Genomic DNA, 21,336 nt, shown 5'->3' with positions numbered 1-21,336 from the left:
CCCAGGACGGTACAGCACGGGGTTAGATACAGAGTAAAGCTCCCTCTACACTGTCCCCATCAAACACTCCCAGGACAGGTACAGCACGGGGTTAGATACAGAGTAAAGCTCCCTCTACACTGTCCCCATCAAACACTCCCAGGACAGGTACAGCACGGGGTTAGATACAGAGTAATGCTCCCTCTACACTGTCCCCATCAAACACTCCCAGGACAGGGACAGCACGGGGTTAGATACAGAGTAAAGCTCCCTCTACACTGTCCCCATCAAACACTCCCAGGACAGGGACAGCACGGGGTTAGATACAGAGTAAAGCTCCCTCTACACTGTCCCCATCAAACACTCCCAGGGCAGGTACAGCACGGGGTTAGATACAGAGTAAAGCTCCCTCTACACTGTCCCCCATCAAACACTCCCAGGACAGGTACAGCGACCAAGGGGGCAATCTGTTTGTCAAGCCCCAGGACATTGGTTGGGTGTTGAATGAATATTCCTCACCGGTCTTCACTCAGGAGGAGGAGGACGTAGGTACAGAATAAGAGAGCGGAGACCACCCGCCAGGGGCTGGTGCTGCGCTGATACAAAGGCCGGTTCAGGACAAGACTGGCCCTCCCAGCATGCACTGCACTGGGAACGAGATGCTGCTCGACGCAGAACTTTGAAGACAAATGAGTGTTCAATTTGCGCACGCTTCCCCAAGTCGCGAAATGGAGGATTACTTAGAACATAGAACATAGAACAGTACAGCACAGAACAGGCCCTTCGGCCCTCGATGTTGTGCCGAGCAATGATCACCCTACTTAAACCCACGTAACCCGTATACCCATAACCCAACAATCCCCCCATTAACCTTACACTACGGGCAATTTAGCATGGCCAATCCACCTAACCCGCACATCTTTGGACTGTGGGAGGAAACCGGAGCACCCGGAGGAAACCCACGCACACACGGGGAGGACGTGCAGACTCCGCACAGACAGTGACCCAGCCGGGAATCGAACCTGGGACCCTGGAGCTGTGAAGCATTGATGCTAACCACCATGCTACCGTGAGGCCCTCAATGTGACGGACTAGGCCTCAGCTGACGGTGAGTGCGGGTGGGTGGGTCGGTGGGGGGGGGGGGGTTTCTGCTGGAATGAATCGCACATTTGAAAGGCATCTCGACGGGGGCTGGCGAGGGAGAGGGTCGGAGGTCGGCGCTGCCCGTGGTCTCCGATTGGCGAGTGGCGGTAAATCACCCCCAACCCTCCGCTACTTTGGGAGAATCTTGCGTTTCAGTCTGCCCGGAGGGTCCCGCGTCTGGGCGACCCTCAGGCGAACCCCCTGATCTTGTCCGACATTCTGTTACTCCAGGTCGGGATCCAGTAATGTCGATGGAGGAGGGGGGTGGGGGGGGGGGGGGAGGGCGCAGCTGAGAGACAGAACCCAGCTGCCACTTGCTGGCAGGCGACTGAAAGAGTCATTTCTGAATAATAAGACTGAGATTGCCTTGTACTGTTCTGAAGGGTCATACAGAACGATACACGCACAATCAGTACTGACTGTAATATATTCACAGTGCACTGGTTGCCAGGGAAACCGTGCTTTTTCTTTATTTAACTAAGGTTTCTAAAAAATCAAGAGTCAACAGGAAGGGAAGATGACAGCAAATAAAACACTGTGAAGCGACTGGATTAGCACATCTGAAAGAAATTTACATTCCTCCTCGCACCTATTGCAACCTCCAGGTGCTCCAAAGCACCTCCAAGCAATGCAGTAATTATGAACGGGGTTCTGACAGTGCGGCACTCCCTCAGTACTGACCCTCTGACAGTGCGGCACTCCCTCAGTACTGACCCTCTGACAGTGCAGCACTCCCTCAGTACTGACCCTATGACAGTGCAGCGCTCCCTCAGTACTGACCCTCTGACAGTGCGGCACTCCCTCAGTACTGACCCTCTGACAGTGCGGCACTCCCTCAGTACTGACCCTCTGACAGTGCGGCACTCCCTCAGTACTGACCCTCTGACAGTGCGGCACTCCCTCAGTACTGACCCTCTGACAGTGCAGCACTCCCTCAGTACTGACCCTCTGACAGTGCGGCACTCCCTCAGTACTGACCCTCTGACAGTGCGGTACTCCCTCAGTACTGACCCTCTGACAGTGCAGCACTCCCTCAGTACTGACCCTCTGACAGTGCAGCACTCCCTCAGTACTGACCCTCTGACAGTGCAGCACTCCCTCAGTACTGACCCTCTGACAGTGCAGCACTCCCTCAGTACTGACCCTCTGACAGTGCGGCACTCCCTCAGTACTGACCCTCTGACAGTGCGGCGCTCCCTCAGTACTGACCCTCTGACAGTGCGGCACTCCCTCAGTACTGACCCTCTGACAGTGCAGCTCTCCCTCAGCACTGACCCTCTGACAGTGCAGCACTCCCTCAGTACTGACCCTCTGACAGTGCAGCACTCCCTCAGTACTGACCCTCTGACAGTGCGGTACTCCCTCAGTACTGACCCTCTGACAGTGCAGCTCTCCCTCAGTACTGACCCTCTGACAGTGCAGCTCTCCCTCAGTACTGACCCTCTGACAGTGCGGCACTCCCTCAGTACTGACCCTCTGACAGTGCGGCACTCCCTCAGTACTGACCCTCTGACAGTGCAGCTCTCCCTCAGTACTGACCCTCTGACAGTGCAGCACTCCCTCAGTACTGACCCTCTGACAGTGCGGTACTCCCTCAGTACTGACCCTCTGACAGTGCAGCTCTCCCTCAGTACTGACCCTCTGACAGTGCAGCTCTCCCTCAGTACTGACCCTCTGACAGTGCGGCACTGCCTCAGTACTGACCCTCTGACAGTGCGGCACTCCCTCCGTACTGACCCTCTGACAGTGCAGCACTCCCTCAGTACTGACCCTCTGACAGTGCGGCACTCCCTCAGTACTGACCCACTGACAGTGCGGCACTCCCTCAGTACTGACCCTCTGACAGTGCAGCACTCCCTCAGTACTGACCCTCTGACAGTGCAGCGCTCCCTCAGTACTGACCCTCTGACAGTGCGGCACTCCCTCAGTACTGACCCTCTGACAGTGCGGCACTCCCTCAGTACTGACCCTCTGACAGTGCAGCTCTCCCTCAGTACTGACCCACTGACAGTGTGGCACTCCCTCAGTACTGACCCTCTGACAGTGATGCACTCCCTCAGTACTGACCCTCTGACAGTGCGGCACTCCCTCAGTACTGACCCTCTGACAGTGCGGCACTCCCTCAGCACTGCCCCTCTGACAGTGCAGCACTCCCTCAGTACTGACCCTCTGACAGTGCGGCACTCCCTCAGTACTGACCCTCTGACAGTGCAGCACTCCCTCAGTGCTGACCCTCTGACAGTGCGGCACTCCCTCAGTACTGAGCCTCTGACAGTGCGGCACTCCCTCAGTACTGACCCTCTGACAGTGCAGCACTCCCTCAGTACTGACCCTCTGACAGTGCGGCGCTCCCTCAGTACTGACCCTCTGACAGTGCGGCGCTCCCTCAGTACTGACCCTCTGACAGTGCGGCACTCCCTCAGTACTGACCCTCTGACAGTGCAGCGCTCCCTCAGTACTGACCCTCTGACAGTGCGGCGCTCCCTCAGTACTGACCCTCTGACAGTGCAGCACTCCCTCAGTACTGACCCTCTGACAGTGCGGCACTCCCTCAGTACTGACCCTCTGACAGTGCGGCGCTCCCTCAGTACTGACCCTCTGACAGTGCGGTACTCCCTCAGTACTGACCCTCTGACAGTGCAGCACTCCCTCAGTACTGACCCTCTGACAGTGCGGCACTCCCTCAGTACTGACCCTCTGACAGTGCGGCACTCCCTCAGTACTGACCCTCTGACAGTGCAGCACTCCCTCAGTACTGACCCTCTGACAGTACAGCACTCCCTCAGTACTGACCCTCTGACAGTGCGGCACTCCCTCAGTACTGACCCTCTGACAGTGCAGCGCCCCCCTCAGTACTGACCCTCTGACAGTGCAGCACTCCCTCAGTACTGACCCTCTGACAGTGCAGCACTCCCTCAGTACTGACCCTCTGACAGTGCAGCACTCCCTCAGTACTGACCCTCTGACAGTGCAGCACTCCCTCAGTACTGACCCTCTGACAGTGTGGCACTCCCTCAGTACTGACTCTCTGACAGTGCGGCACTCCCTCAGTACTGACTCTCTGACAGTGTGGCACTCCCTCAGTACTGACCCTCTGACAGTGCAGCGCTCCCTCAGTATAGACCCTCTGACAGTGCAGCACTCCCTCAGTACTGACCCTCTGACAGTGTGGCACTCCCTCAGTACTGACTCTCTGACAGTGCAGCACTCCCTCAGTACTGACCCTCTGACAGTGTGGCACTCCCTCAGTACTGACTCTCTGACAGTGCGGCACTCCCTCAGTACTGACTCTCTGACAGTGTGGCACTCCCTCAGTACTGACCCTCTGACAGTGCAGCGCTCCCTCAGTATAGACCCTCTGACAGTGCAGCGCTCCCTCAGTACTGACCCTCTGACAGTGCAGCACTCCCTCAGTACTGACCCTCTGACAGTGCAGCACTCCCTCAGTACTGACCCTCTGACAGTGCGGCACTCCCTCAGTACTGACCCTCTGACAGTGCAGCACTCCCTCAGTACTGACCCTCTGACAGTGCGGCACTCCCTCAGTACTGACCCTCCGCCTGCTCGGGTGCACAGAGGGAGAGTTCAGAATTCTCAGCTGCTGCGGGAATCGAACCCGCGCTGCCGGCCCTGTTCTGCATCACAAAGCAGCCGTCTCGCCCACCGAGCCCCGGCCTGCGTTGGGAGGACCTGCGGGCTGATAATCGCCCTGCCTGGCGAGCCCACCTCGCTCGGCCATCAACTCCTGGGGTTGGGCCTCAAACCCGGAGCTTTGGGCCCAGGGGCAGGGACGTTGGTTGCCCTCTGCGCCAGAAGACCGTCGTCAAATTTAAAAAAAGTACTCCGAGTGAGAAGCAGAGGGGACAGAGAGCAAGCCTGAACTCTCACTCCACACACCCATAAATCCAACCAGTCAACTGGAACAATCCCCGTACGGATTAGGAGCAGAGAAAGCGGGAAATCTTATTGAATTTCAAGGGATTAAAGTATTATCCCTGCCTGCAAAACGGTAATCCAAGGGATTTTGCAAAAAGTACTTTGGCTCATCCCACGCGACGAGGCTTATACCTGTAGTGAGCTGAAGGGTTACAAGATCCCCTTTAGGGTAGCACAGTAGCACAGTGGTTAGCATAAATGCTTCACAGCTCCAGGGTCCCAGGTTCGATTCCCGGCTGGGTCACTGTCTGTGCGGAGTCTGCACGTCCTCCCCGTGTGTGCGTGGGTTTCCTCCGGGTGCTCCGGTTTCCTCCCACAGTCCAAAGATGTGCGGGTTAGGTGGATTGGCCGCGATAAATTGCCCGTAGTGTCCTAAAAAGTAAGGTTAAGGGGGGGGTTGTTGGGTTACGGGTATAGGGTGGATACGTGGGGTTGAGTAGGGTGATCATGGCTCGGCACAACATCGAGGGCCAAAGGGCCTGTTCTGTGCTGTACTGTTCTATGTTCTAAGATGAGCCACACGGCTCTTCCGCTGCATCAGGTACGTAAGACTCGGCCGTAGCATTTTACCCTGGGCCCTGCCACGACGAACCTGGGTCGGAGGTCATGGGTTTGAGCCCCCACCCGGCCTCGGAGAATTGATCCCCCCCCCCCGTAACCTGCCCGACGCTCCCTGGTGTCAGTGTCGCTGCTCTGCCATCTTTTGGGGGGGGGGGGGATCAAGAGGTCAGGCCCCAGCCCTCGCTTGCCCTCTTGGGCGGGTGTCAAGGACCCCACAGCCACTGTCGGATGAGGAGCCCCGCCGGACGGATGTCCCTCAGCCAACGTCGCCAAAATCGACTGCCCAGACGGAACCACGCTGACTAGGCCCCGCATTTGTTGCCCATCCCTTGCCGCCACCCTGAACCACTGCGCATGAATTAGCCACTGCCGTTCCTACATTAGGGCAGTCACTTGTTCTGGGCCAGGGTTCAGAAAACCCCAAAGTATATCATGGAGTTCACCGGACCTATAACTTTAGAATTTAGAACAGTACAGCACAGAACAGGCCCTTCGACCCTCAATGTTGTGCCGAGCAATGATCACCCTACTCAAACCCACGTATCCACCCTATACCCGTAACCCAACAACCCCCCCTACCCCCTTAACCTTACTTTTTAGGACACTACGGGCAATTTATCATGGCCAATCCACCTAACCCGCACATCTTTGGACTGTGGGAGGAAACCGGAGGTCCCGGAGGAAACCCACGCACACACGGAGAGGACGTGCAGACTCCACACAGACAGTGACCCAGCCGGGAACCGAATCTTATTTTGGTTACAATGATCATAATGACCTGCCTTTCAGGTGTTATTCAACAGAGTTCTTCGGTGCTTTTCATCAAAAACAAGCTTTATTCTACAAAGTTAGTTAACGTTTGTATGAACACACACAGTAAGAATTATTATCAACTGCACACATAAAGCCCCCACATAGCTACAGTAATCCATGTATAACCTTTAATGAATTCCCCCTTAACTGTTCCAATTCAATAACAAAATCTGAATAAAACTAGAAACCCCTTTTCAAAGGTGTGGCCCTGCACACGGCACTCTCACTGGTATTAGACTTGTTATTGATACTCTGTTCCCCTTTTCAAACAGCAGGTTTCAGTTCCCTCCAGAAAGCATTTATCTCTCTTAAGTTATCAAGTCGTCTGGAAACAGCTTTCAAGATGAAGATAGAGAGACACTTCTTTCAGTCTGCGCAGTTCAAACCAGTCCAACACTCACAGCGAAAGTAAAACTACATCGAGCCTGCAACAACCGTGGGTGGTACAGTGGTTAGCACCGCTGCCTCACAGCGCCAGGGTCCCGGGTTCGATTCCCGGCTTGGGTCACTGTCTGTGCGGAGTCTGCACATCCTCCCCGTGTGTGCGTGGGTTTCCTCCGGGTGCTCCGGTTTCCTCCCACAGTCCAAAGATGTGCAGGTTAGGTGGATTGGCCGTGCTAAATTGCCCCTTAGTGTCAACAGGTTAGGTGGGATTATGGGGAGTGGGCCTAGGTAGGGTGCTCTTTCAGAGGGTCGGTGCAGACTCGATGGGCCGAATGGCCTCCTTCTGCACTGTGTGAAAACAACACTAAATCTTCATTAATCCCACTTTCCAGCACTTGCCTTTAATGTTACGACATTTCTCGTGCTCATCCGTGTACATTTTAAAGGATGTGTGGTTTCCCGCCTATACTACCCTCCCAGGCAGGCAGTGTATTCTAAGACTCCCACCATCCACAGGGTAAAAACTATTTCCTCAAATCCCCTCCAAACCTTAAAATTATGGCCCCTCGTCATTGACCCTTCAACTAAGGGGAAAAGCTGCTTCCTGTGCACCCCGTTCACGTCCCCCAGAAGCTTCTACACCTCAATCAGGTCCCCGCTCTGCTCTGAAGGAAACAACTCGAGTGTATTCAGCCTCTCTTCATAATTCAGGGGCGCGATTCTCCGACCCCCACGCCGGGTGGGAGAATCGCGGGAGTGCCGGGCGAATCACGCCACGCCGCCCTGGCACCCGCACGCGGGGCGCGATTCTCCGACCCCCACGCCGGGTGGGAGAATCGCGGGAGTGCCGGGCGAATCACGCCACGCCGCCCTGGCACCCGCACGCGGGGCGCGATTCTCCGACCCTCACGCCGGGTGGGAGAATCGCGGGAGTGCCGGGCGAATCACGCCACGCCGCCCTGGCACCCGCACGCGATTCTCCCCCCCCACCCCCCGCCAAAACGGCGTGTCGCATTTTGCGTGTTGCTCGACTGGAGCGGCGATTCTCCGGCCCGGATGGGCCGAGCGGCCTGCCTAATCCGACCGGTTCACGCCAGCGCCAACCACACCTGGTCGCTGCCGGCGTGAACATCGAGCGACCGCTGCGTGTGGGGCCTGTGGGGGACGGAGGGAGGATCGAGCACCAGCGGGGTGCTCAGGGGGCGTCTGGCCTGCGATCGGTGCCCACCGATCGTCGGGCCGGCGTCTCTGAAAGACGCACTCTTTTCCTTCCGCCGCCCCGCAAGATCAATCCTCCATGTCTTGCGGGGCAGCGGAGGGGAAGACGGCAACCGCGCATGCGCAGGTGACGTCATTTAGGCGCCGCCGGCCGCGTCATTTATGCGGCGCCGCTTTGACGCAAGCATCAAGGCGTCAAGCATCGAGATTGACGCGCTGCCGCACCTAGCCCCCTGGGGGTGGGAGAATAGGGGGCGAGGAGCGGCCTCCGACGCCGGAGTGAAACACTTTGTCTCCCTTTGGGAGAATCGCGCCCCAGATGTTCCATCCCAGGCAACATCCTGGTGAATCTCCTCTGGCACCCCCTCCAGTGCAATCCTTCCTGGAGTGAGGTGACCAGAACGGAACACAGTGCTCCAGCTGTGGCCTCACCAAACCCCTGTACAGCCCCAACAGAACCTCCTTATAACAGATGCCACGACCTGATAAAGGCAAGTGTCCTGTAGAGATAAATAGATAGATTGGAGAGTTGGGCAGAGAAATGGCAGATGGAGTTCAATCCAGGCAAATGCGAGGTGATGCATTTTGGAAGATCAAATTCAAGAGCGGACTATATGGTCAATGGAAGGGTCCTGGGGAAACTTGATGTGCAGAGAGATCTGGGAGTTCAGGACCATTGTACCCTGAAGGTGGCAACACAGGTGGATAGAGTGGTCAAGAAGGCATACAGCATGCTTGCCTTCATCGGACGGGGTATTGAGTACAAGAGTTGGCAGGTCATGTTACAGTTGTATAGGACTTTGGTTAGGCCACATTTGGAATACTGCGTGCAGTTCTGGTCGCCACATTACCAGAAGGATGTGGATGCTTTGGAGAGGGTGCAGAGGAGGTTCACCAGGACGTTGCCTGGTATGGAGGGGGCTAGCTATGAATAAAGGTTGAGTAGATTAGGATTGTTTTCGTTGGAAAGACGGAGGCTGAGGGGGGACCTGATTGAGGTCTACAAAATTATGTGAGGTATGGACAGGGTGGATAGCAACAAGCTTTTCCCAAGAGTGGGGGTGTCAGTTACAAGGGGTCACGATTTCAAAGTGAGAGGGGGAAAATTTAAGGGAGATGTGCGTGGAAAGTTTTTTACGCAGAGGGTGGTGGGTGCCTGGAACGCTTTACCAGCGGAGGTGGTAGAGGCGGGCACGATAGCATCATTTAAGAGGCATCTAGACAGGTATATGAACGGGCGGGGAACAGAAGGAAGTAGACCTTGGAAAATAGGAGACAGGTTTAGATAAAGGATCTGGATCGGCGCAGGCTGGGAGGGCCGAAGGGCCTGTTCCTGTGCTGTAATTTTCTTTGTTCTTTGTATGCCTTCTTAACCACCCTATTCACCTGCTCTACCGCCTTCAAGGATCTGTGGACAAGCACCGCAACAGATCTGTTCCCCTGAGTTTCCTAATGTCCTGTCATTCATTGAGAACTCCCTTCTCTTGTTACTCCTTCCTCGCACCTTTCAGTATTAAATTCCGTCTGTCAATCTGACCAATCCGTGTATATCCTCCTGTAATCTCAGACTTTCATCTTCGCTACCGACCACCTGGCCAATCTTCGTATCATCTGCAAAATTACTTATCATCTCCCCCATATTCTCATCTACATCGTTTATATATATATCACAAACAATAATGGAGCCGGCACTGATCCCCATGGTCCTCCATTGGACGCCGGCCTCCAGTAACACAAACAGCCTTCTCCCACTTCCCTCTGTCTCCCATCACGAAACCCGTTTTGGATCCAACTTGCCAAGTTATCCTGTATCCCGCGTGCTTTGACCTTCTCTATCAGTTTCCCTTTTGGTATCTTGTCAAAGGCTTTGTCTACATAAACTACATCAACTACACTACCCTCATCGACACACCCGATCGGCTCCTCGAAAAATTCAATCCAATTTGTTCGGCGTGACCTCCCTCTGACAAAGCCATGCTGATTATTCCTGATCAAACCTTGCCTCTCCAAGTGGAGATTGATTCCATCCTTCAGAAAGTTCGCCAATAGCTCCACTGATGTGAGACGCGCCGGTCTGTAATTCGCTGGTTTATCTCCAACAACCTTCTGGAAACGTGCAGCCACGTTAGCCGCCCTCCAGTCCTCTGGTACCTCCCCTGTGGCCAGAGAGGAATTAAAAATCTGGGGGGGCAGAATCCCTGCAATTTCCTTCTTTGCCTCCACAGCCGCCTGGGAAATAATTCATCTGGACCTGGGGATTTGTCCACACTTAAGCCTGCCAAAACCTCCAGTAGCTCCTTCCTCCCTCTGTCAAACTGCTGAGGCCTCACAGTCCCTCTGTCTGAATTCAGTCACTGGGCGCGATTCTCCCAACGGGAGACAAAGTGCCGACGCTGGTGTGAAACCCGGAGTGTTTCACTCCGGCGTCGGAGGCCGCCCCTCGCCCCCTATCCCCCCCCCCCCCCCCCCCCCCCCAGGGGGCTAGGGGCGGCGGCGCGTCAATCTCGCGCGCCGGGCCTTGATGCTTGCGTCAAAGCGGCGCCGCCTGAATGACGCGGCCGGCGGTGCCTTAATGATGTCACCCGCGCATGCGCGGTTGCCGTCTTCCCCTCCGCTGCCCCGCAAGACATGGAGGATTGATCTTGCGGGGCGGCGGAGGGAAAAGAGTGCATCTTTCAGAGACGCCGGCCCGACGATTGGTGGGCACTGATTGTGGGCCAGACCCCTCCTGAGCACCCCCCTGGTGCTCGATCCTCCCTCCGCCCCCCTCAGGCCCCACACGCAGCGGTCGCTCGATGTTCACGCCGGCAGCGACCAGGTGTGGTTGGCGCCGGCGTGAACCGGTCGGATTAGGCAGGCCGCTCGGCCCATCCGGGCCGGAGAATCGGCGCTCGACCGGAGCGGCGATTCTCCGAGCGGCCTGTCGTAAAACGCGACACGCTGTCTTGAGGGGGGGGGGGGGGGGGGGGGGGGGGGGGGGGAGAATCGCGTGCGGGTGCCAGGGCGGCGTGGCGTGAATCGCCCGGCACTTCCACCTGGCATGGGTGTCGGAGAATCGCGCCCACTACATCCTCCCTCTCCCAGGTGAAGACAGATGTGAAGTACTCGTTCAACACCCAACCGATGCCCACTGTCTCCGCACACAGATTGCGCCCCCCCCCCCCCCCCCCCCCCCCACCCGCCGGCCCTTTGTAACTAATAATAATCTTTATTGTCACAAGTAGGCTGACATCAACACAGCAATGAAGTTAACCTACCCTACACATCTTTGGACTGTGGGAGGAAACTGGAGCACCCGGAGGCAACCCACGTAGACACGGGGGGAGGGGGGGAATGTGCAAACTTCACATGGACACTCATCCGAGGCTGGAGTTGAACCCGGGTCCCTGGTGCTGTGAGGCAGCGGTGCTAATCACCGTGCCGCCCTATGTCACCCTCGGCCTGGTGGCCTTTTAACGAGAGGGGTTGGAGATGAATTGGAAACACACGCTTGCAAAATAAAAACAGTCCTGATTTGCCATTTTCCCCACAGCCTGTGAGGGCGGATGGTGAAGGTGAAACATCCTGTACCTTGGTGCCAATGAACGATAGTCAGGGGAGCCAGTCACTCGAGAGGTAAGGGCTGTGCAGGCCGACAAAACTGACCGCCTTTTAATCAGAGAGAAACGTCACTAAAGTGTACAGGGATTCCGTTCAGTCTGGGAATTCCCGAAATGTAACCCGCAGAGGGTACGTTAGGATTCCCAGCATCCCTGGGAATACTGCGTGCATTTCTTTTTTTTTTTAATTTAGAGTACCCAATTATTTTTTTCCAATTAAGGGGCAATTTAGAGTGATCAATCTACCTATCCTGCACATCTTTGGGTTGTGGGGGTGAAACCCACGCAGGCACGGGGAGAATGTGCAAACTCCACACAGACAGTGACCCAGGGCCGGGATTCGAACCCGGGTCCTCAGCGCCGTAGGCAGCAATGCTAACCACTGTGCCACCGTGCTGTCCCTGCGTGCATTTCTGGTCGCCACATCACCAGAAGGATGTGGAGGCCTTGGAGAGGGTGCAGAGGAGGTTCACCAGGATGTTGCCTGGTATGGAGGGTGCTAGCTATGAAGAAAGGTTGAGTAGATTAGGATTGTTTTCGTTGGAAAGACGGAGGTTGAGGGGAGACCTGATTGAGGTCTACAAAATTCTGAGAGGTATGGACAGGGTGGATAGCAACAAGCTTTTCCCAAGAGTGGGGGCGTCAGTTACAAGGGGTCACAATTTCAAAGTGAGAGGGGGAAAGTTTAAGGGAGATGTGCGTGGAAAGTTTTTTACGCGGAGGGTGGTGGGTGCCTGGAACGCTTTACCAGCGGAGGTGGTAGAGGCGGGCACGATAGCATCATTTAAGATGCATCTGGACAGGTATATGAACAGGGGGGAACAGAGGGAAGTAGACCTTGGAAAATAGGCGACAGGTTTAGATAAAGGATCTGGATCGGCGCAGTCTGGGAGGGCCGAAGGGCCTGTTCCTGTGCTGTAATTTTCTTTGTTCTTTGTTCTACAGCTCGCGTTGATCTATCTCCTTTAACGTGCCAGAACAACCAAAGGTGTGGAAGGGAAATTAATGAGATGCCAACTTAAAAGCATGCTGGGAAATACTTGACTATAGTTCCACACTGCCTTTGAATGAAAATAAGTAGGTCAGGTAACATAAATGAAATACTGCTTAATATTCTGGTCTCGGCCTTATTATGAAAACACATTGGCCTCCGAAAGATAACAAAATGTGTACTCGAGTTGTTTTCTAGCCAAGGGGAGACATACGTACTACTTATTTCATTGTACGTACTTTCCAAGGTCGATTTAATATAAGCTGTTATTTCAGACTATAAAGATATGCTTCCTTCAATCGAATCTCAGAGTGCGGTGCCCTGGTTTTTGCAGCTGGAACACTCTCTCTCAGCAAATATATTTGTGTAAATAAATTTGCTTCCTCGAGGAATTTGTCTGTATTATAATTTCTACGACTTTATCGGCACATCAGAAAGCACAATTTGGCATAAAGCTGCGTTCGGAGATACGAGGACAGGTAACCAAGGCCAGCATCAATGAGGTGGGGTTTCCAGCACTGTCAGAAAGGAGGAGAGAGAGGCGGAGAGGTTTAGGGAGGGAATCCCAGAGCTGAGGGCAGCCTGCCCCCTCCCACCCCAGCCACCTGAGGCAAAGCCCCCAATGATGGAGCGATGGAAATTGGGGGTGGGGGGGGGGGGGGGGGGCGTTGCACGAGGGGAGAGCAGAGATCTTGGAGGACATGACAGAGGTGGGTGGCACAATGGTCAGTACCGCTGCCAGAGACCTGGGTTCGATTCCGGCCTCGGGTCACTGTCTGTGCGGAGTCTGCACATCCTCCCCCGTGTCTGCTCGGGTTTCCTCCGGGTGCTCCGGTATCCTCCCACAGTCCAAAGATGTGCCGGTTAGGTGGATTGGCCATGCAAAATTATTAATAATAATAATAATCTTTATTATTGTCACATTACCACTGCAATGACGTTACTGTGAAAATCCCCTCGTCGCCACACTCCGGCGCCTGTTCGGGTACACGGAGGGTGAATTCAGAATGTCCAATTCGCCCAACAAGCACGTCTTTCGGGACTTGTGGGAGGAAATCGGAGCACCCGGAGGAAACCCACGCAGACACGGGGAGAACATGCAGACTCCGCACAGACAGTGACCCAAGCCGGGAAACGAATCCGGGTCCCTGGCGCTGTGAAGCAACAGTGCTAACCACTGTGCCACCATGCCCCTTAGTGTCTAAAGATGTGAAGGTTAGGTGGATTGGCCGTGCTAAATTGCCCCTTAGTGTCCAAAGATGTGCAGGTTAGGTGGATTGGCCATGCTAAATTGTCCCTTAGTGTCCAAAGATGTGCAGGTTAGGTGGATTGGCCGTGCTAAATTGCCCCTTAGTGTCCAAAGATGTGCAGGTTAGGTGGATTGGCCGTGCTAAATTGCCCCTTAGGGTCCAAAGATGTGCAGATTAGGTGGATTGGCCGTGCTAAATTGTCCCTTAGTGTCCAAAGATGTGCAGGTTAGGTGGATTGGCCGTGCTAAATTGTCCCTTAGTGTTCGAAGATGTGCAGGTTAGGTGGATTGGCCGTGCTAAATTGTCCCTTAGTGACACACGGCTGCCGCTGTGCGTCGGGGGTGGAGGGAGTGAATGTTTGTGGTTAGCGTGTCGATCGAACGGAGCTGCTTTGTCCTGGATGGTGCCGAGCTTCTCGAGTGTTGTTGGGAGCTGCGCTCATCCAGGCGAGTGGAGAGTATTCCCTCACACTCCTTAGATGGTGTACCTTTAAGAAATGGGTGTTTATAAATGAATGTGTCTATAAGTGCCTGTAGTGGGAGTACCTTTAAGAAATGGGTGATTATTACTGCAGTGATGTCAGAGAGTGGGTGGAGCTGGGCTGTCTGTCCGCTTTTTACTTTCATTTTAGGCTGTTTTCTGCAGGGTGGGTTTTAGTTTCATTTTCAGAGCTGCAGTCACAGCCAGAAGGTGTATGAATCTCTCTCTCTGTAATCTAAAGACTGTAAATTGATCCTTTGGTGATTTAAAACTAATAACTGCTCTCAGTAGTGACTTTAACCTGATGTGCTTCTGTTTAAAAGTTTTTAAAAGTCTTATGGATGTTCAAAGGAAAGCTTAGTGTTGTATTCTTTGGAGGTTGTATTTGAATTAATGGTTGCTAAGATGTTCACTGTATGTTTTAAAAAGGTTAATTTGAGTTCATAGAATAAACATTGTTTTGTTTTTAAAAATACTTTTCCATTTCTGCTGTACCACACCTGTAGAGTGGGCCGTGTGCTCCCCATCCCACAATCTAGTAAAAGTTGTGGGTCAGGTGAACTCCATGATACACTTTGGGGTTCTCTAAACCCTGGCCCATAACACCATCCCGAGTCGGAAATATATCGGCCGTTCCTTCACTGTGGCTGGGGTCAAAATCCAGGAACTCCCTCCCTAACAGCACTGTGGGTGTACCTACACCCCACAGGGACTGCGGCGGGTTCAAGATGGCGGCTCACCCACCACCTTCTCGAGGGGCAATTAGGGATGGACAATAGATGCTGGGGCTAGCCAGTGATGCCCACATAGAATTTACAGTGCAGAAGGAGGCCATTCGGCCTATCGAGTCTGCACCGGCTCTTGGAAAGAGCCCCCTACCCAAGGTCAACACCTCCACCCTCTCCCCATAACCCAGTAACCCCACCCAACACCAAGGGCTATTTTGGACACTAAGGGCAATTTATCACGGCCAATCCACCTAACCTGCACATCTTTGGACTGTGGGAGGAAACCGGAGCACCCGGAGGAAACCCACGCAGACACGGGGGGGAGAACATGCAGACTCCACACAGACAGTGACCCAAGCCGGAAATCGAACCTCGGACCCTGGTGCTGTGAAGCAATTGTGCTAACCACTGTGCTACCGTGCTGCCCTAGGGGCAATTAGGGTTGGACAATAAATCCTGCTCCAGCCACACACAATGAACTAAAAAAATAAAAAAATTATAAGTTAACGTCGCCAACGGTGCCCCTGAAGCGACTGAATTAAAAACAATCTGGCTCACTGCCTTCTGGGAAGGAAATCTGCCGTCCTTACCCCTGTCTGGCCTACATGTGACTGTAGACCCGCACACACAGGGATGTGGTCAACTCTGAACTGCCCCTGTGAAAAGGGCCAAGCGGTACACTGATTTGGAGAGGGAATGACAGAGGAGCCTGGTTTCTGCCCCCTCCAGATATCCCATTGACACGTGGCTCCCAGCAGTCTTTGGGAGCAAAGGGCGAATTTGATGCTTCCTCCTCCGTGAGACAGGGCTGCAGACGGGAGGTTCCGGCCTGCTGGCTCACGACAGCTGAAAGCATTCCAAACACAGGAAGATGATTAAGGGGCTGTTTGTGTGTTGGGATTTTTATAGAAGCCGGGAGACAGGAAAGCGAGAGGTCGCTCTATCCCCGATCGCCGGCCAAGTGAGAGAAGGTGTCATCGACGGTGCTATCAAGCGGCACTTACTCAGCAACAAGCTGCTCACTGACGCTCGCTGTGGGTTCTGCCAGGGTCATTCAGCTCCTCACCTCGTCACAGCCCCAGCTCAAACATGGACAAAAGAGCTGATGCCAGAGGTGAGAGTGACTGCCCTTTGACATCAGGGCAGCGTTTGACCGAGTGTGGCATCAAGGAGCCCGAGCTAAACTGGAGTCAATGGGAATCAGGGGGGAAACTCTCCGCTGGTTGGAGTCATACCCGGCACAAAGGGAGATGGTTGTGGTGGTTGGAGATCAATCATCTCAGCTCCAGGACGTCACTGCAGGAGTTCCTCAGGGTCGTGTCCTAGGCCCCAACCATCTTCAGCTGCTTCATCAATGACCTCCCTTCCATCATAAGGTCAGAAGTGGGGATGTTTGCGGATGACTGCACAATGTTCAGCACCATTCCCGACTCCTCAGATACTGAAGCAGTCCGTGTCCAAATGCAGCAAGACCTGGACAATATCCAGGCTCGGGGCTGACAAGGGGCAAGTTAGATTCACGCCACACAAGTGCCAGGCAATGACCATCTCCTACAAGAGAGGATCTAACCATCGCCCCTTGACATTCGATGGCATCACCAGCGCTGAATCCCCCACAATCAACATACTGGGGGTTACCATTGATCAGAAACTGAACTGGACCCAGCCATGATCTCATTGAAAGGCGGAGCAGGAGTCGGCCATCTGGCCCCTCGAGCCTGCTCCGCCATCCAATGAGATCATGGCTGATCTTTTGTGGACTCAGCTCCACTTTCCGGCCCGAACACCATAACCCTTAATCCCTTTATTCTGCAAACTATCTACCTTTATCTGAAAAACATTTAATGAAGGAGCCTCAACTGCTTCACTGGGCAAGGAATTCCATAGATTCACAACCCTTTGGGTGAAGAAGTTCCTCCTAAAATCAGTCCTAAATCTACTTCCCCTTATTTTGAGGCTATGCCCCCTAGTTCTGCTGTCACCCGCCAGTGGAAACAACCTGCCCGCATCTCCCCTGTGTGCGTGGGTTTCCTCCGGGTGCTCCGGTTTCCTCCCACAGTCCAAAGATGTGCGGGTTAGGTGGATTGGCCATGCTAAATTGCCCGTAGTGTCCTAATAAAAGTAAGGTTAAGGGGGGGGTTGTTGGGTTACGGGTATAGGGTGGATACGTGGGTTTGAATAGGGTGATCATGGCTCGGCACAACATTGAGGGCCGAAGGGCCTGTTCTGTGCTGTACTGTTCTATGTTCTATCTATCCTATCTATTCCCTTCATAATTTTAAATGTTTCTATAAGATCCCCCCTCATCCTTCAAAATTCCAACGAGTACAGTCCCAGTCTACTCAACCTCTCCTCATAATCCAACCCCTTCAGCTCTGGGATTAACCTCGTGAATCTCCTCTGCACACCCTCCAGCGCCAGTACGTCCTTTCTCAAGTAAGGAGACCAAAACTGAAAACAATACTCCAGGTGTGGCCGCACTAACACCTTATACAATAACCTCCGACTCCGCCTGCAGCCGTCACACGAGTATCGCGAACCAGGACCAGGATCGATCCACGCCGTTGGGACTTTGGCCGGTCAGGGTCGGAGAATAGCGGGGCGTCTGGCAATGGGCGCGGCGTGGCGAACTGCCCGGGTATACCGCCTTTCGGAGGCCGGAGAATCGAGGAACCGGCTCCAGTCCCGGTCCCGTGCCCGGAAATGGATTCTCCGCCCCGATGGGGGTGCAGAGAATCCAGCTCAGCATCTCTGCTCCGCACTGCATTCAGCGGCAGCGGAGCAGAACTGAAGCAGTCTTCATTGGTGGGAGACGAGACCTTTGTCAAAGCTACTGTGAGCGACACCAAGTGTATGGCAAAATGATCACACGCTGCACACTAAATTATCAAAGCTCCATTTACATTTGCTAACCTTTAAACATCGCGCTGTGTAATTTACATAAATTAAACCTGGTAACGTTGGTGCAAATTAATAATTTAACAGCACACGTCCCGTATTCGTAACGCGAGGAGAAATCTAACCAACCCCTCCCCGCTTCCCCGCACACACACCTCCTTCCCGCTAATTGATGTGAAGCTGGAACATTGTGAGAGAAACAAAACCTTCGGGGACGATGCTCCGTCAGTCCCCACTGTCGTCCCACTCCCACCCTCTCCTCAATCCTCAGCTCTCCCCCTCACTCTCTCTCCCTCTTCCCCTCTCTCTGCCGCTCACCCTCCCTCTCTCCTCCCTCTCACTCTTCCTGTCTCTCCCTCTCACTGTCTATTCCCCTCCCTCCGCCTCTCACACTTCCTCTCTCCCACTCACTCTCTCTCCCTCTTCCCCTCTCTCTGCCGCTCACCCTTCCTCGCTCTCTCCCTCTCACTCTTCCTGTCTCTCCCTCTCACTGTCTATTCCCCTCCCTCCGCCTCTCACACTTCCTCGCTCTCTCCCTCTCATTCTTCCTGTCTCTCCCTCTCACTGTCTATTCCCCTCCCTCTGCCTCTCACCCTTCCTCACTCTCTCCCTCTCACTCTTCCTGTCTCTCCCTCTCACTGTCTATTCCCCTCCCTCTGCCTCTCACCCTTCCTCGCTCTCTCCCTCGCACTCTTCCTGTCTCTCCCTCTCACTGTCTATTCCCCTCCCTCTGCCTCTCACACTTCCTCGCTCTCTCCCTCTCTCTTCTCCTCGCTCTGCCTCCAACTCTTCCTCTCTCCCTCTTACTCTTTCCCTCTCCTTCTTCCTCTCTCTCTCCTTCTCATTCCTCCTCTCCCTTGTTCTCCCTCCCACCGTCCCTCTATCTTCCACTCTCCCCCTCACTCTCTCTCCGTCTTCCTCTCTCTCCTTCTCACTCCTCCTCTCCCTCTCTCCTCCCTCTCACTCTTCCTGTCTCTCCCTCTCACTGTCTATTCCCCTCCCTCTGCCTCTCACACTTCCTCGCTCTCTCCCTCTCTCTTCTCCTCTCTCTGCCTCCAACTCTTCCTCTCTCCCTCTCACTCCTTCTCATTCCTCCTCTCCCTCGTTCTCCCTCCCACCCCCCCTCTATCTTCCACTCTCCCCCTCACTCTCTCTCCATCTTCTTCTCTCTCTCCTTCTCACTCCTCCTCTCCCTCTCTCTCTCGCTCTCACTCTCTCTCCGTCTTCCTCTCTCTCTCCTTCTCACTCCTCCTCTCCCTCTCTCTCACTCTCTCTTCCTCTCACTTTTCTCCCTCCCTTCCTCTCACTCTCCCTCTCTCTCCCCCTCTCTCTGCCTCTCACACTTCTTCTCTCCCACTCACTCTTCCTCACACTTTCCCCCTCTCTCTTTCACCCTTTCTCTCTCTCTTCCTCGCTCTCACTCACTTCCTCTCCCTCACACTTCCTCTCACTCCCTCTTCCTCTTTCATTCTTCCTCTCTCTCCCTCTCGCTCTTCCTCTCTCTTTCGCCCTTTCTCTCTCTCTTCCTCGCTCACTCTCACTCTTCCTCTCGCTTTTCCTCTCTCTCTCCATCCCTCTTTCTCTCTCTTCTTCTCGTTCTTCCTCTCCCTCCCCCTCAGTGGCCAAAGTCCGATCAGCTTTGAATTTATTGAACGGTGTAGCCGGCTCGAAGGGCCCAATGGCCTACTCCTGCTCCTATTTGTTACCATGGAAATCCGTTCTCCATCCAAATCCCCCCAAAATTTGTCGCCAATATTTCGTCCCCGGAGGGGCCGGGTGAGCGAAAGCAACCGCGCTCCGTGTGTGGCCTTACCGCCCCAGTTCTCGATGCTGAACAGCCGACTGAAGTTGTGAGCCACGAAGGGGGAGATTTTCTTCAGGTCGTGGGTGCGGACCCGGGTAGCCAGCAGCGACTGGTGGGCATCTCGGAAGGTGGTGTCCATCAGGAGTAGGCCTTTGTGCTTCCGGACGGCCTTGGCAAAGCCTTCCGGGCCTTCCCGCAGGAGAATCTCACGGAGGCCGGTCGGGGGATCGCCTGCAGTCAAGAGAAAGAAGACCATGAGGTGGAGGAACAGGGAGTAGGCCATTCGGCCCTTCAGGCCAGCTCCACCCTTTAACACAACACAGATGGAAGGCCACGCAAAAAAAACGGGCAGGGGACGGAATTTCCGGCCTAAATTTTGTCAAGAGCAAATCGATTTCCGCCATCTTTTAACCCTGGTCTAAAAATCGATTCATTTGAAAACAGCCCCACCCACACCCCATAAAAGATTATTCCGCTGGGGAGACACTCCCATTTGCGAGAGATTTAGGCAGAAGGTGACCCGTCTGCCTTCGAGGAACTGGTGAACTATTTTAACAAATCAAAGAAATAAAAAATCCGAACAGTTTCACCCAGAAAAAAACCGGCCACGCGTCTTTCGACATTGAGCACAACCGTTTGCGGCCTACCGAGCAGGCTTTTCAATCTGAGCTTGCCATTCTCAGCTGGAGGACATGTTTTTTGGAAAGAAAGAGAAATTGCATGTTGAAGCACATTTACCTCACTAAAAAGCTGAGCAATCCGTGTGAATATAATTAGGAAAGGAGCAATATAATTCTTAATTTCAGACACTCACAGGTGGTGGACTGGACAATCTGATTAAAACTGCGTTCTTGCTGCGTTGTTATCTGGTTTTTGGCTCCATTCATAACGCCTCAAAAAAATTCAAGAATTGGAAGCAGGAGTAGGCCTCTCGGCCCCTCGAGCCTGCTCCGCCCGTTGTTCCATCATGGCTGACGTGGAGGGTCAACTACACTTGCCTGTTTGTGCGCCCCCCCCCCCCCCCCGTCACCCCTTCCCCCACCATCAAAAATCCCTCCAAGCAGCCCTGGATATACTCAGTGATCCACAGCCTCCAATGCTCCCTGTGGAAGAGAATCTCACAGACTAACGGCCTTCTATGGGAGCAAATTATTCTCCTCGTCTTAAATGGGTGGGCCCTGATTTTAAACAGTGCCCCCCCCCCCCCAGTTCAAGACTCCCCAGTCGGGACAACACCCGCTCGGCAGCCACCCTGGCAAGCCCCCCTCGGGATCTGGAAGACGTGACTCTTCAGTACATCAAGGATTCGCGATGCTTCGCCCAGCCGCTGAACTGCAGCACAATTTGCTCCCACTTGCCCAGGGGTGAAGCTCTGCCCCCCCCCCCCGGTACGGCCTCACCCCTCACCTCCAGCGTCAAGGGCAGCAGACGCACAAGGGAACACCACCGCCCGAAGAGATTATCCTCCAAGCCACGCACATCCCCACTTGGAAATATATATCGGCCATCAATTACGAGAGGCGTAGACAGGGTGGATTAGTCAGAGGCTTTT

General features: G+C 54.2%; 1 protein-coding gene across 1 annotated transcript in view; it reads right to left on the bottom strand.

The window, feature by feature from the left end:
- Window positions 1–20,671, bottom strand: part of LOC119958849 (pyruvate carboxylase, mitochondrial-like) — a 33,321-nt gene extending 12,650 nt beyond the window's left edge. The window contains exons 1-2 of the mRNA XM_038787353.1: window positions 20,599–20,671; window positions 19,794–20,015 (exon numbers count right to left, since the gene is read on the bottom strand). Of these exons, the coding sequence (XP_038643281.1) occupies window positions 19,794–20,015; window positions 20,599–20,671 (295 nt within the window). The remainder of the gene's footprint in view (window positions 1–19,793; window positions 20,016–20,598) is intronic.
- Window positions 20,672–21,336: the final 665 nt, after the last annotated feature.

Source organism: Scyliorhinus canicula, chromosome 31 (assembly GCF_902713615.1).
Source record: "Scyliorhinus canicula chromosome 31, sScyCan1.1, whole genome shotgun sequence".
Classification (NCBI taxonomy): domain Eukaryota; kingdom Metazoa; phylum Chordata; class Chondrichthyes; order Carcharhiniformes; family Scyliorhinidae; genus Scyliorhinus; species Scyliorhinus canicula.
The sequence above is the reverse complement of the archived record's forward strand: the minus strand, read 5'-3'. Positions and strand labels throughout refer to the sequence as shown.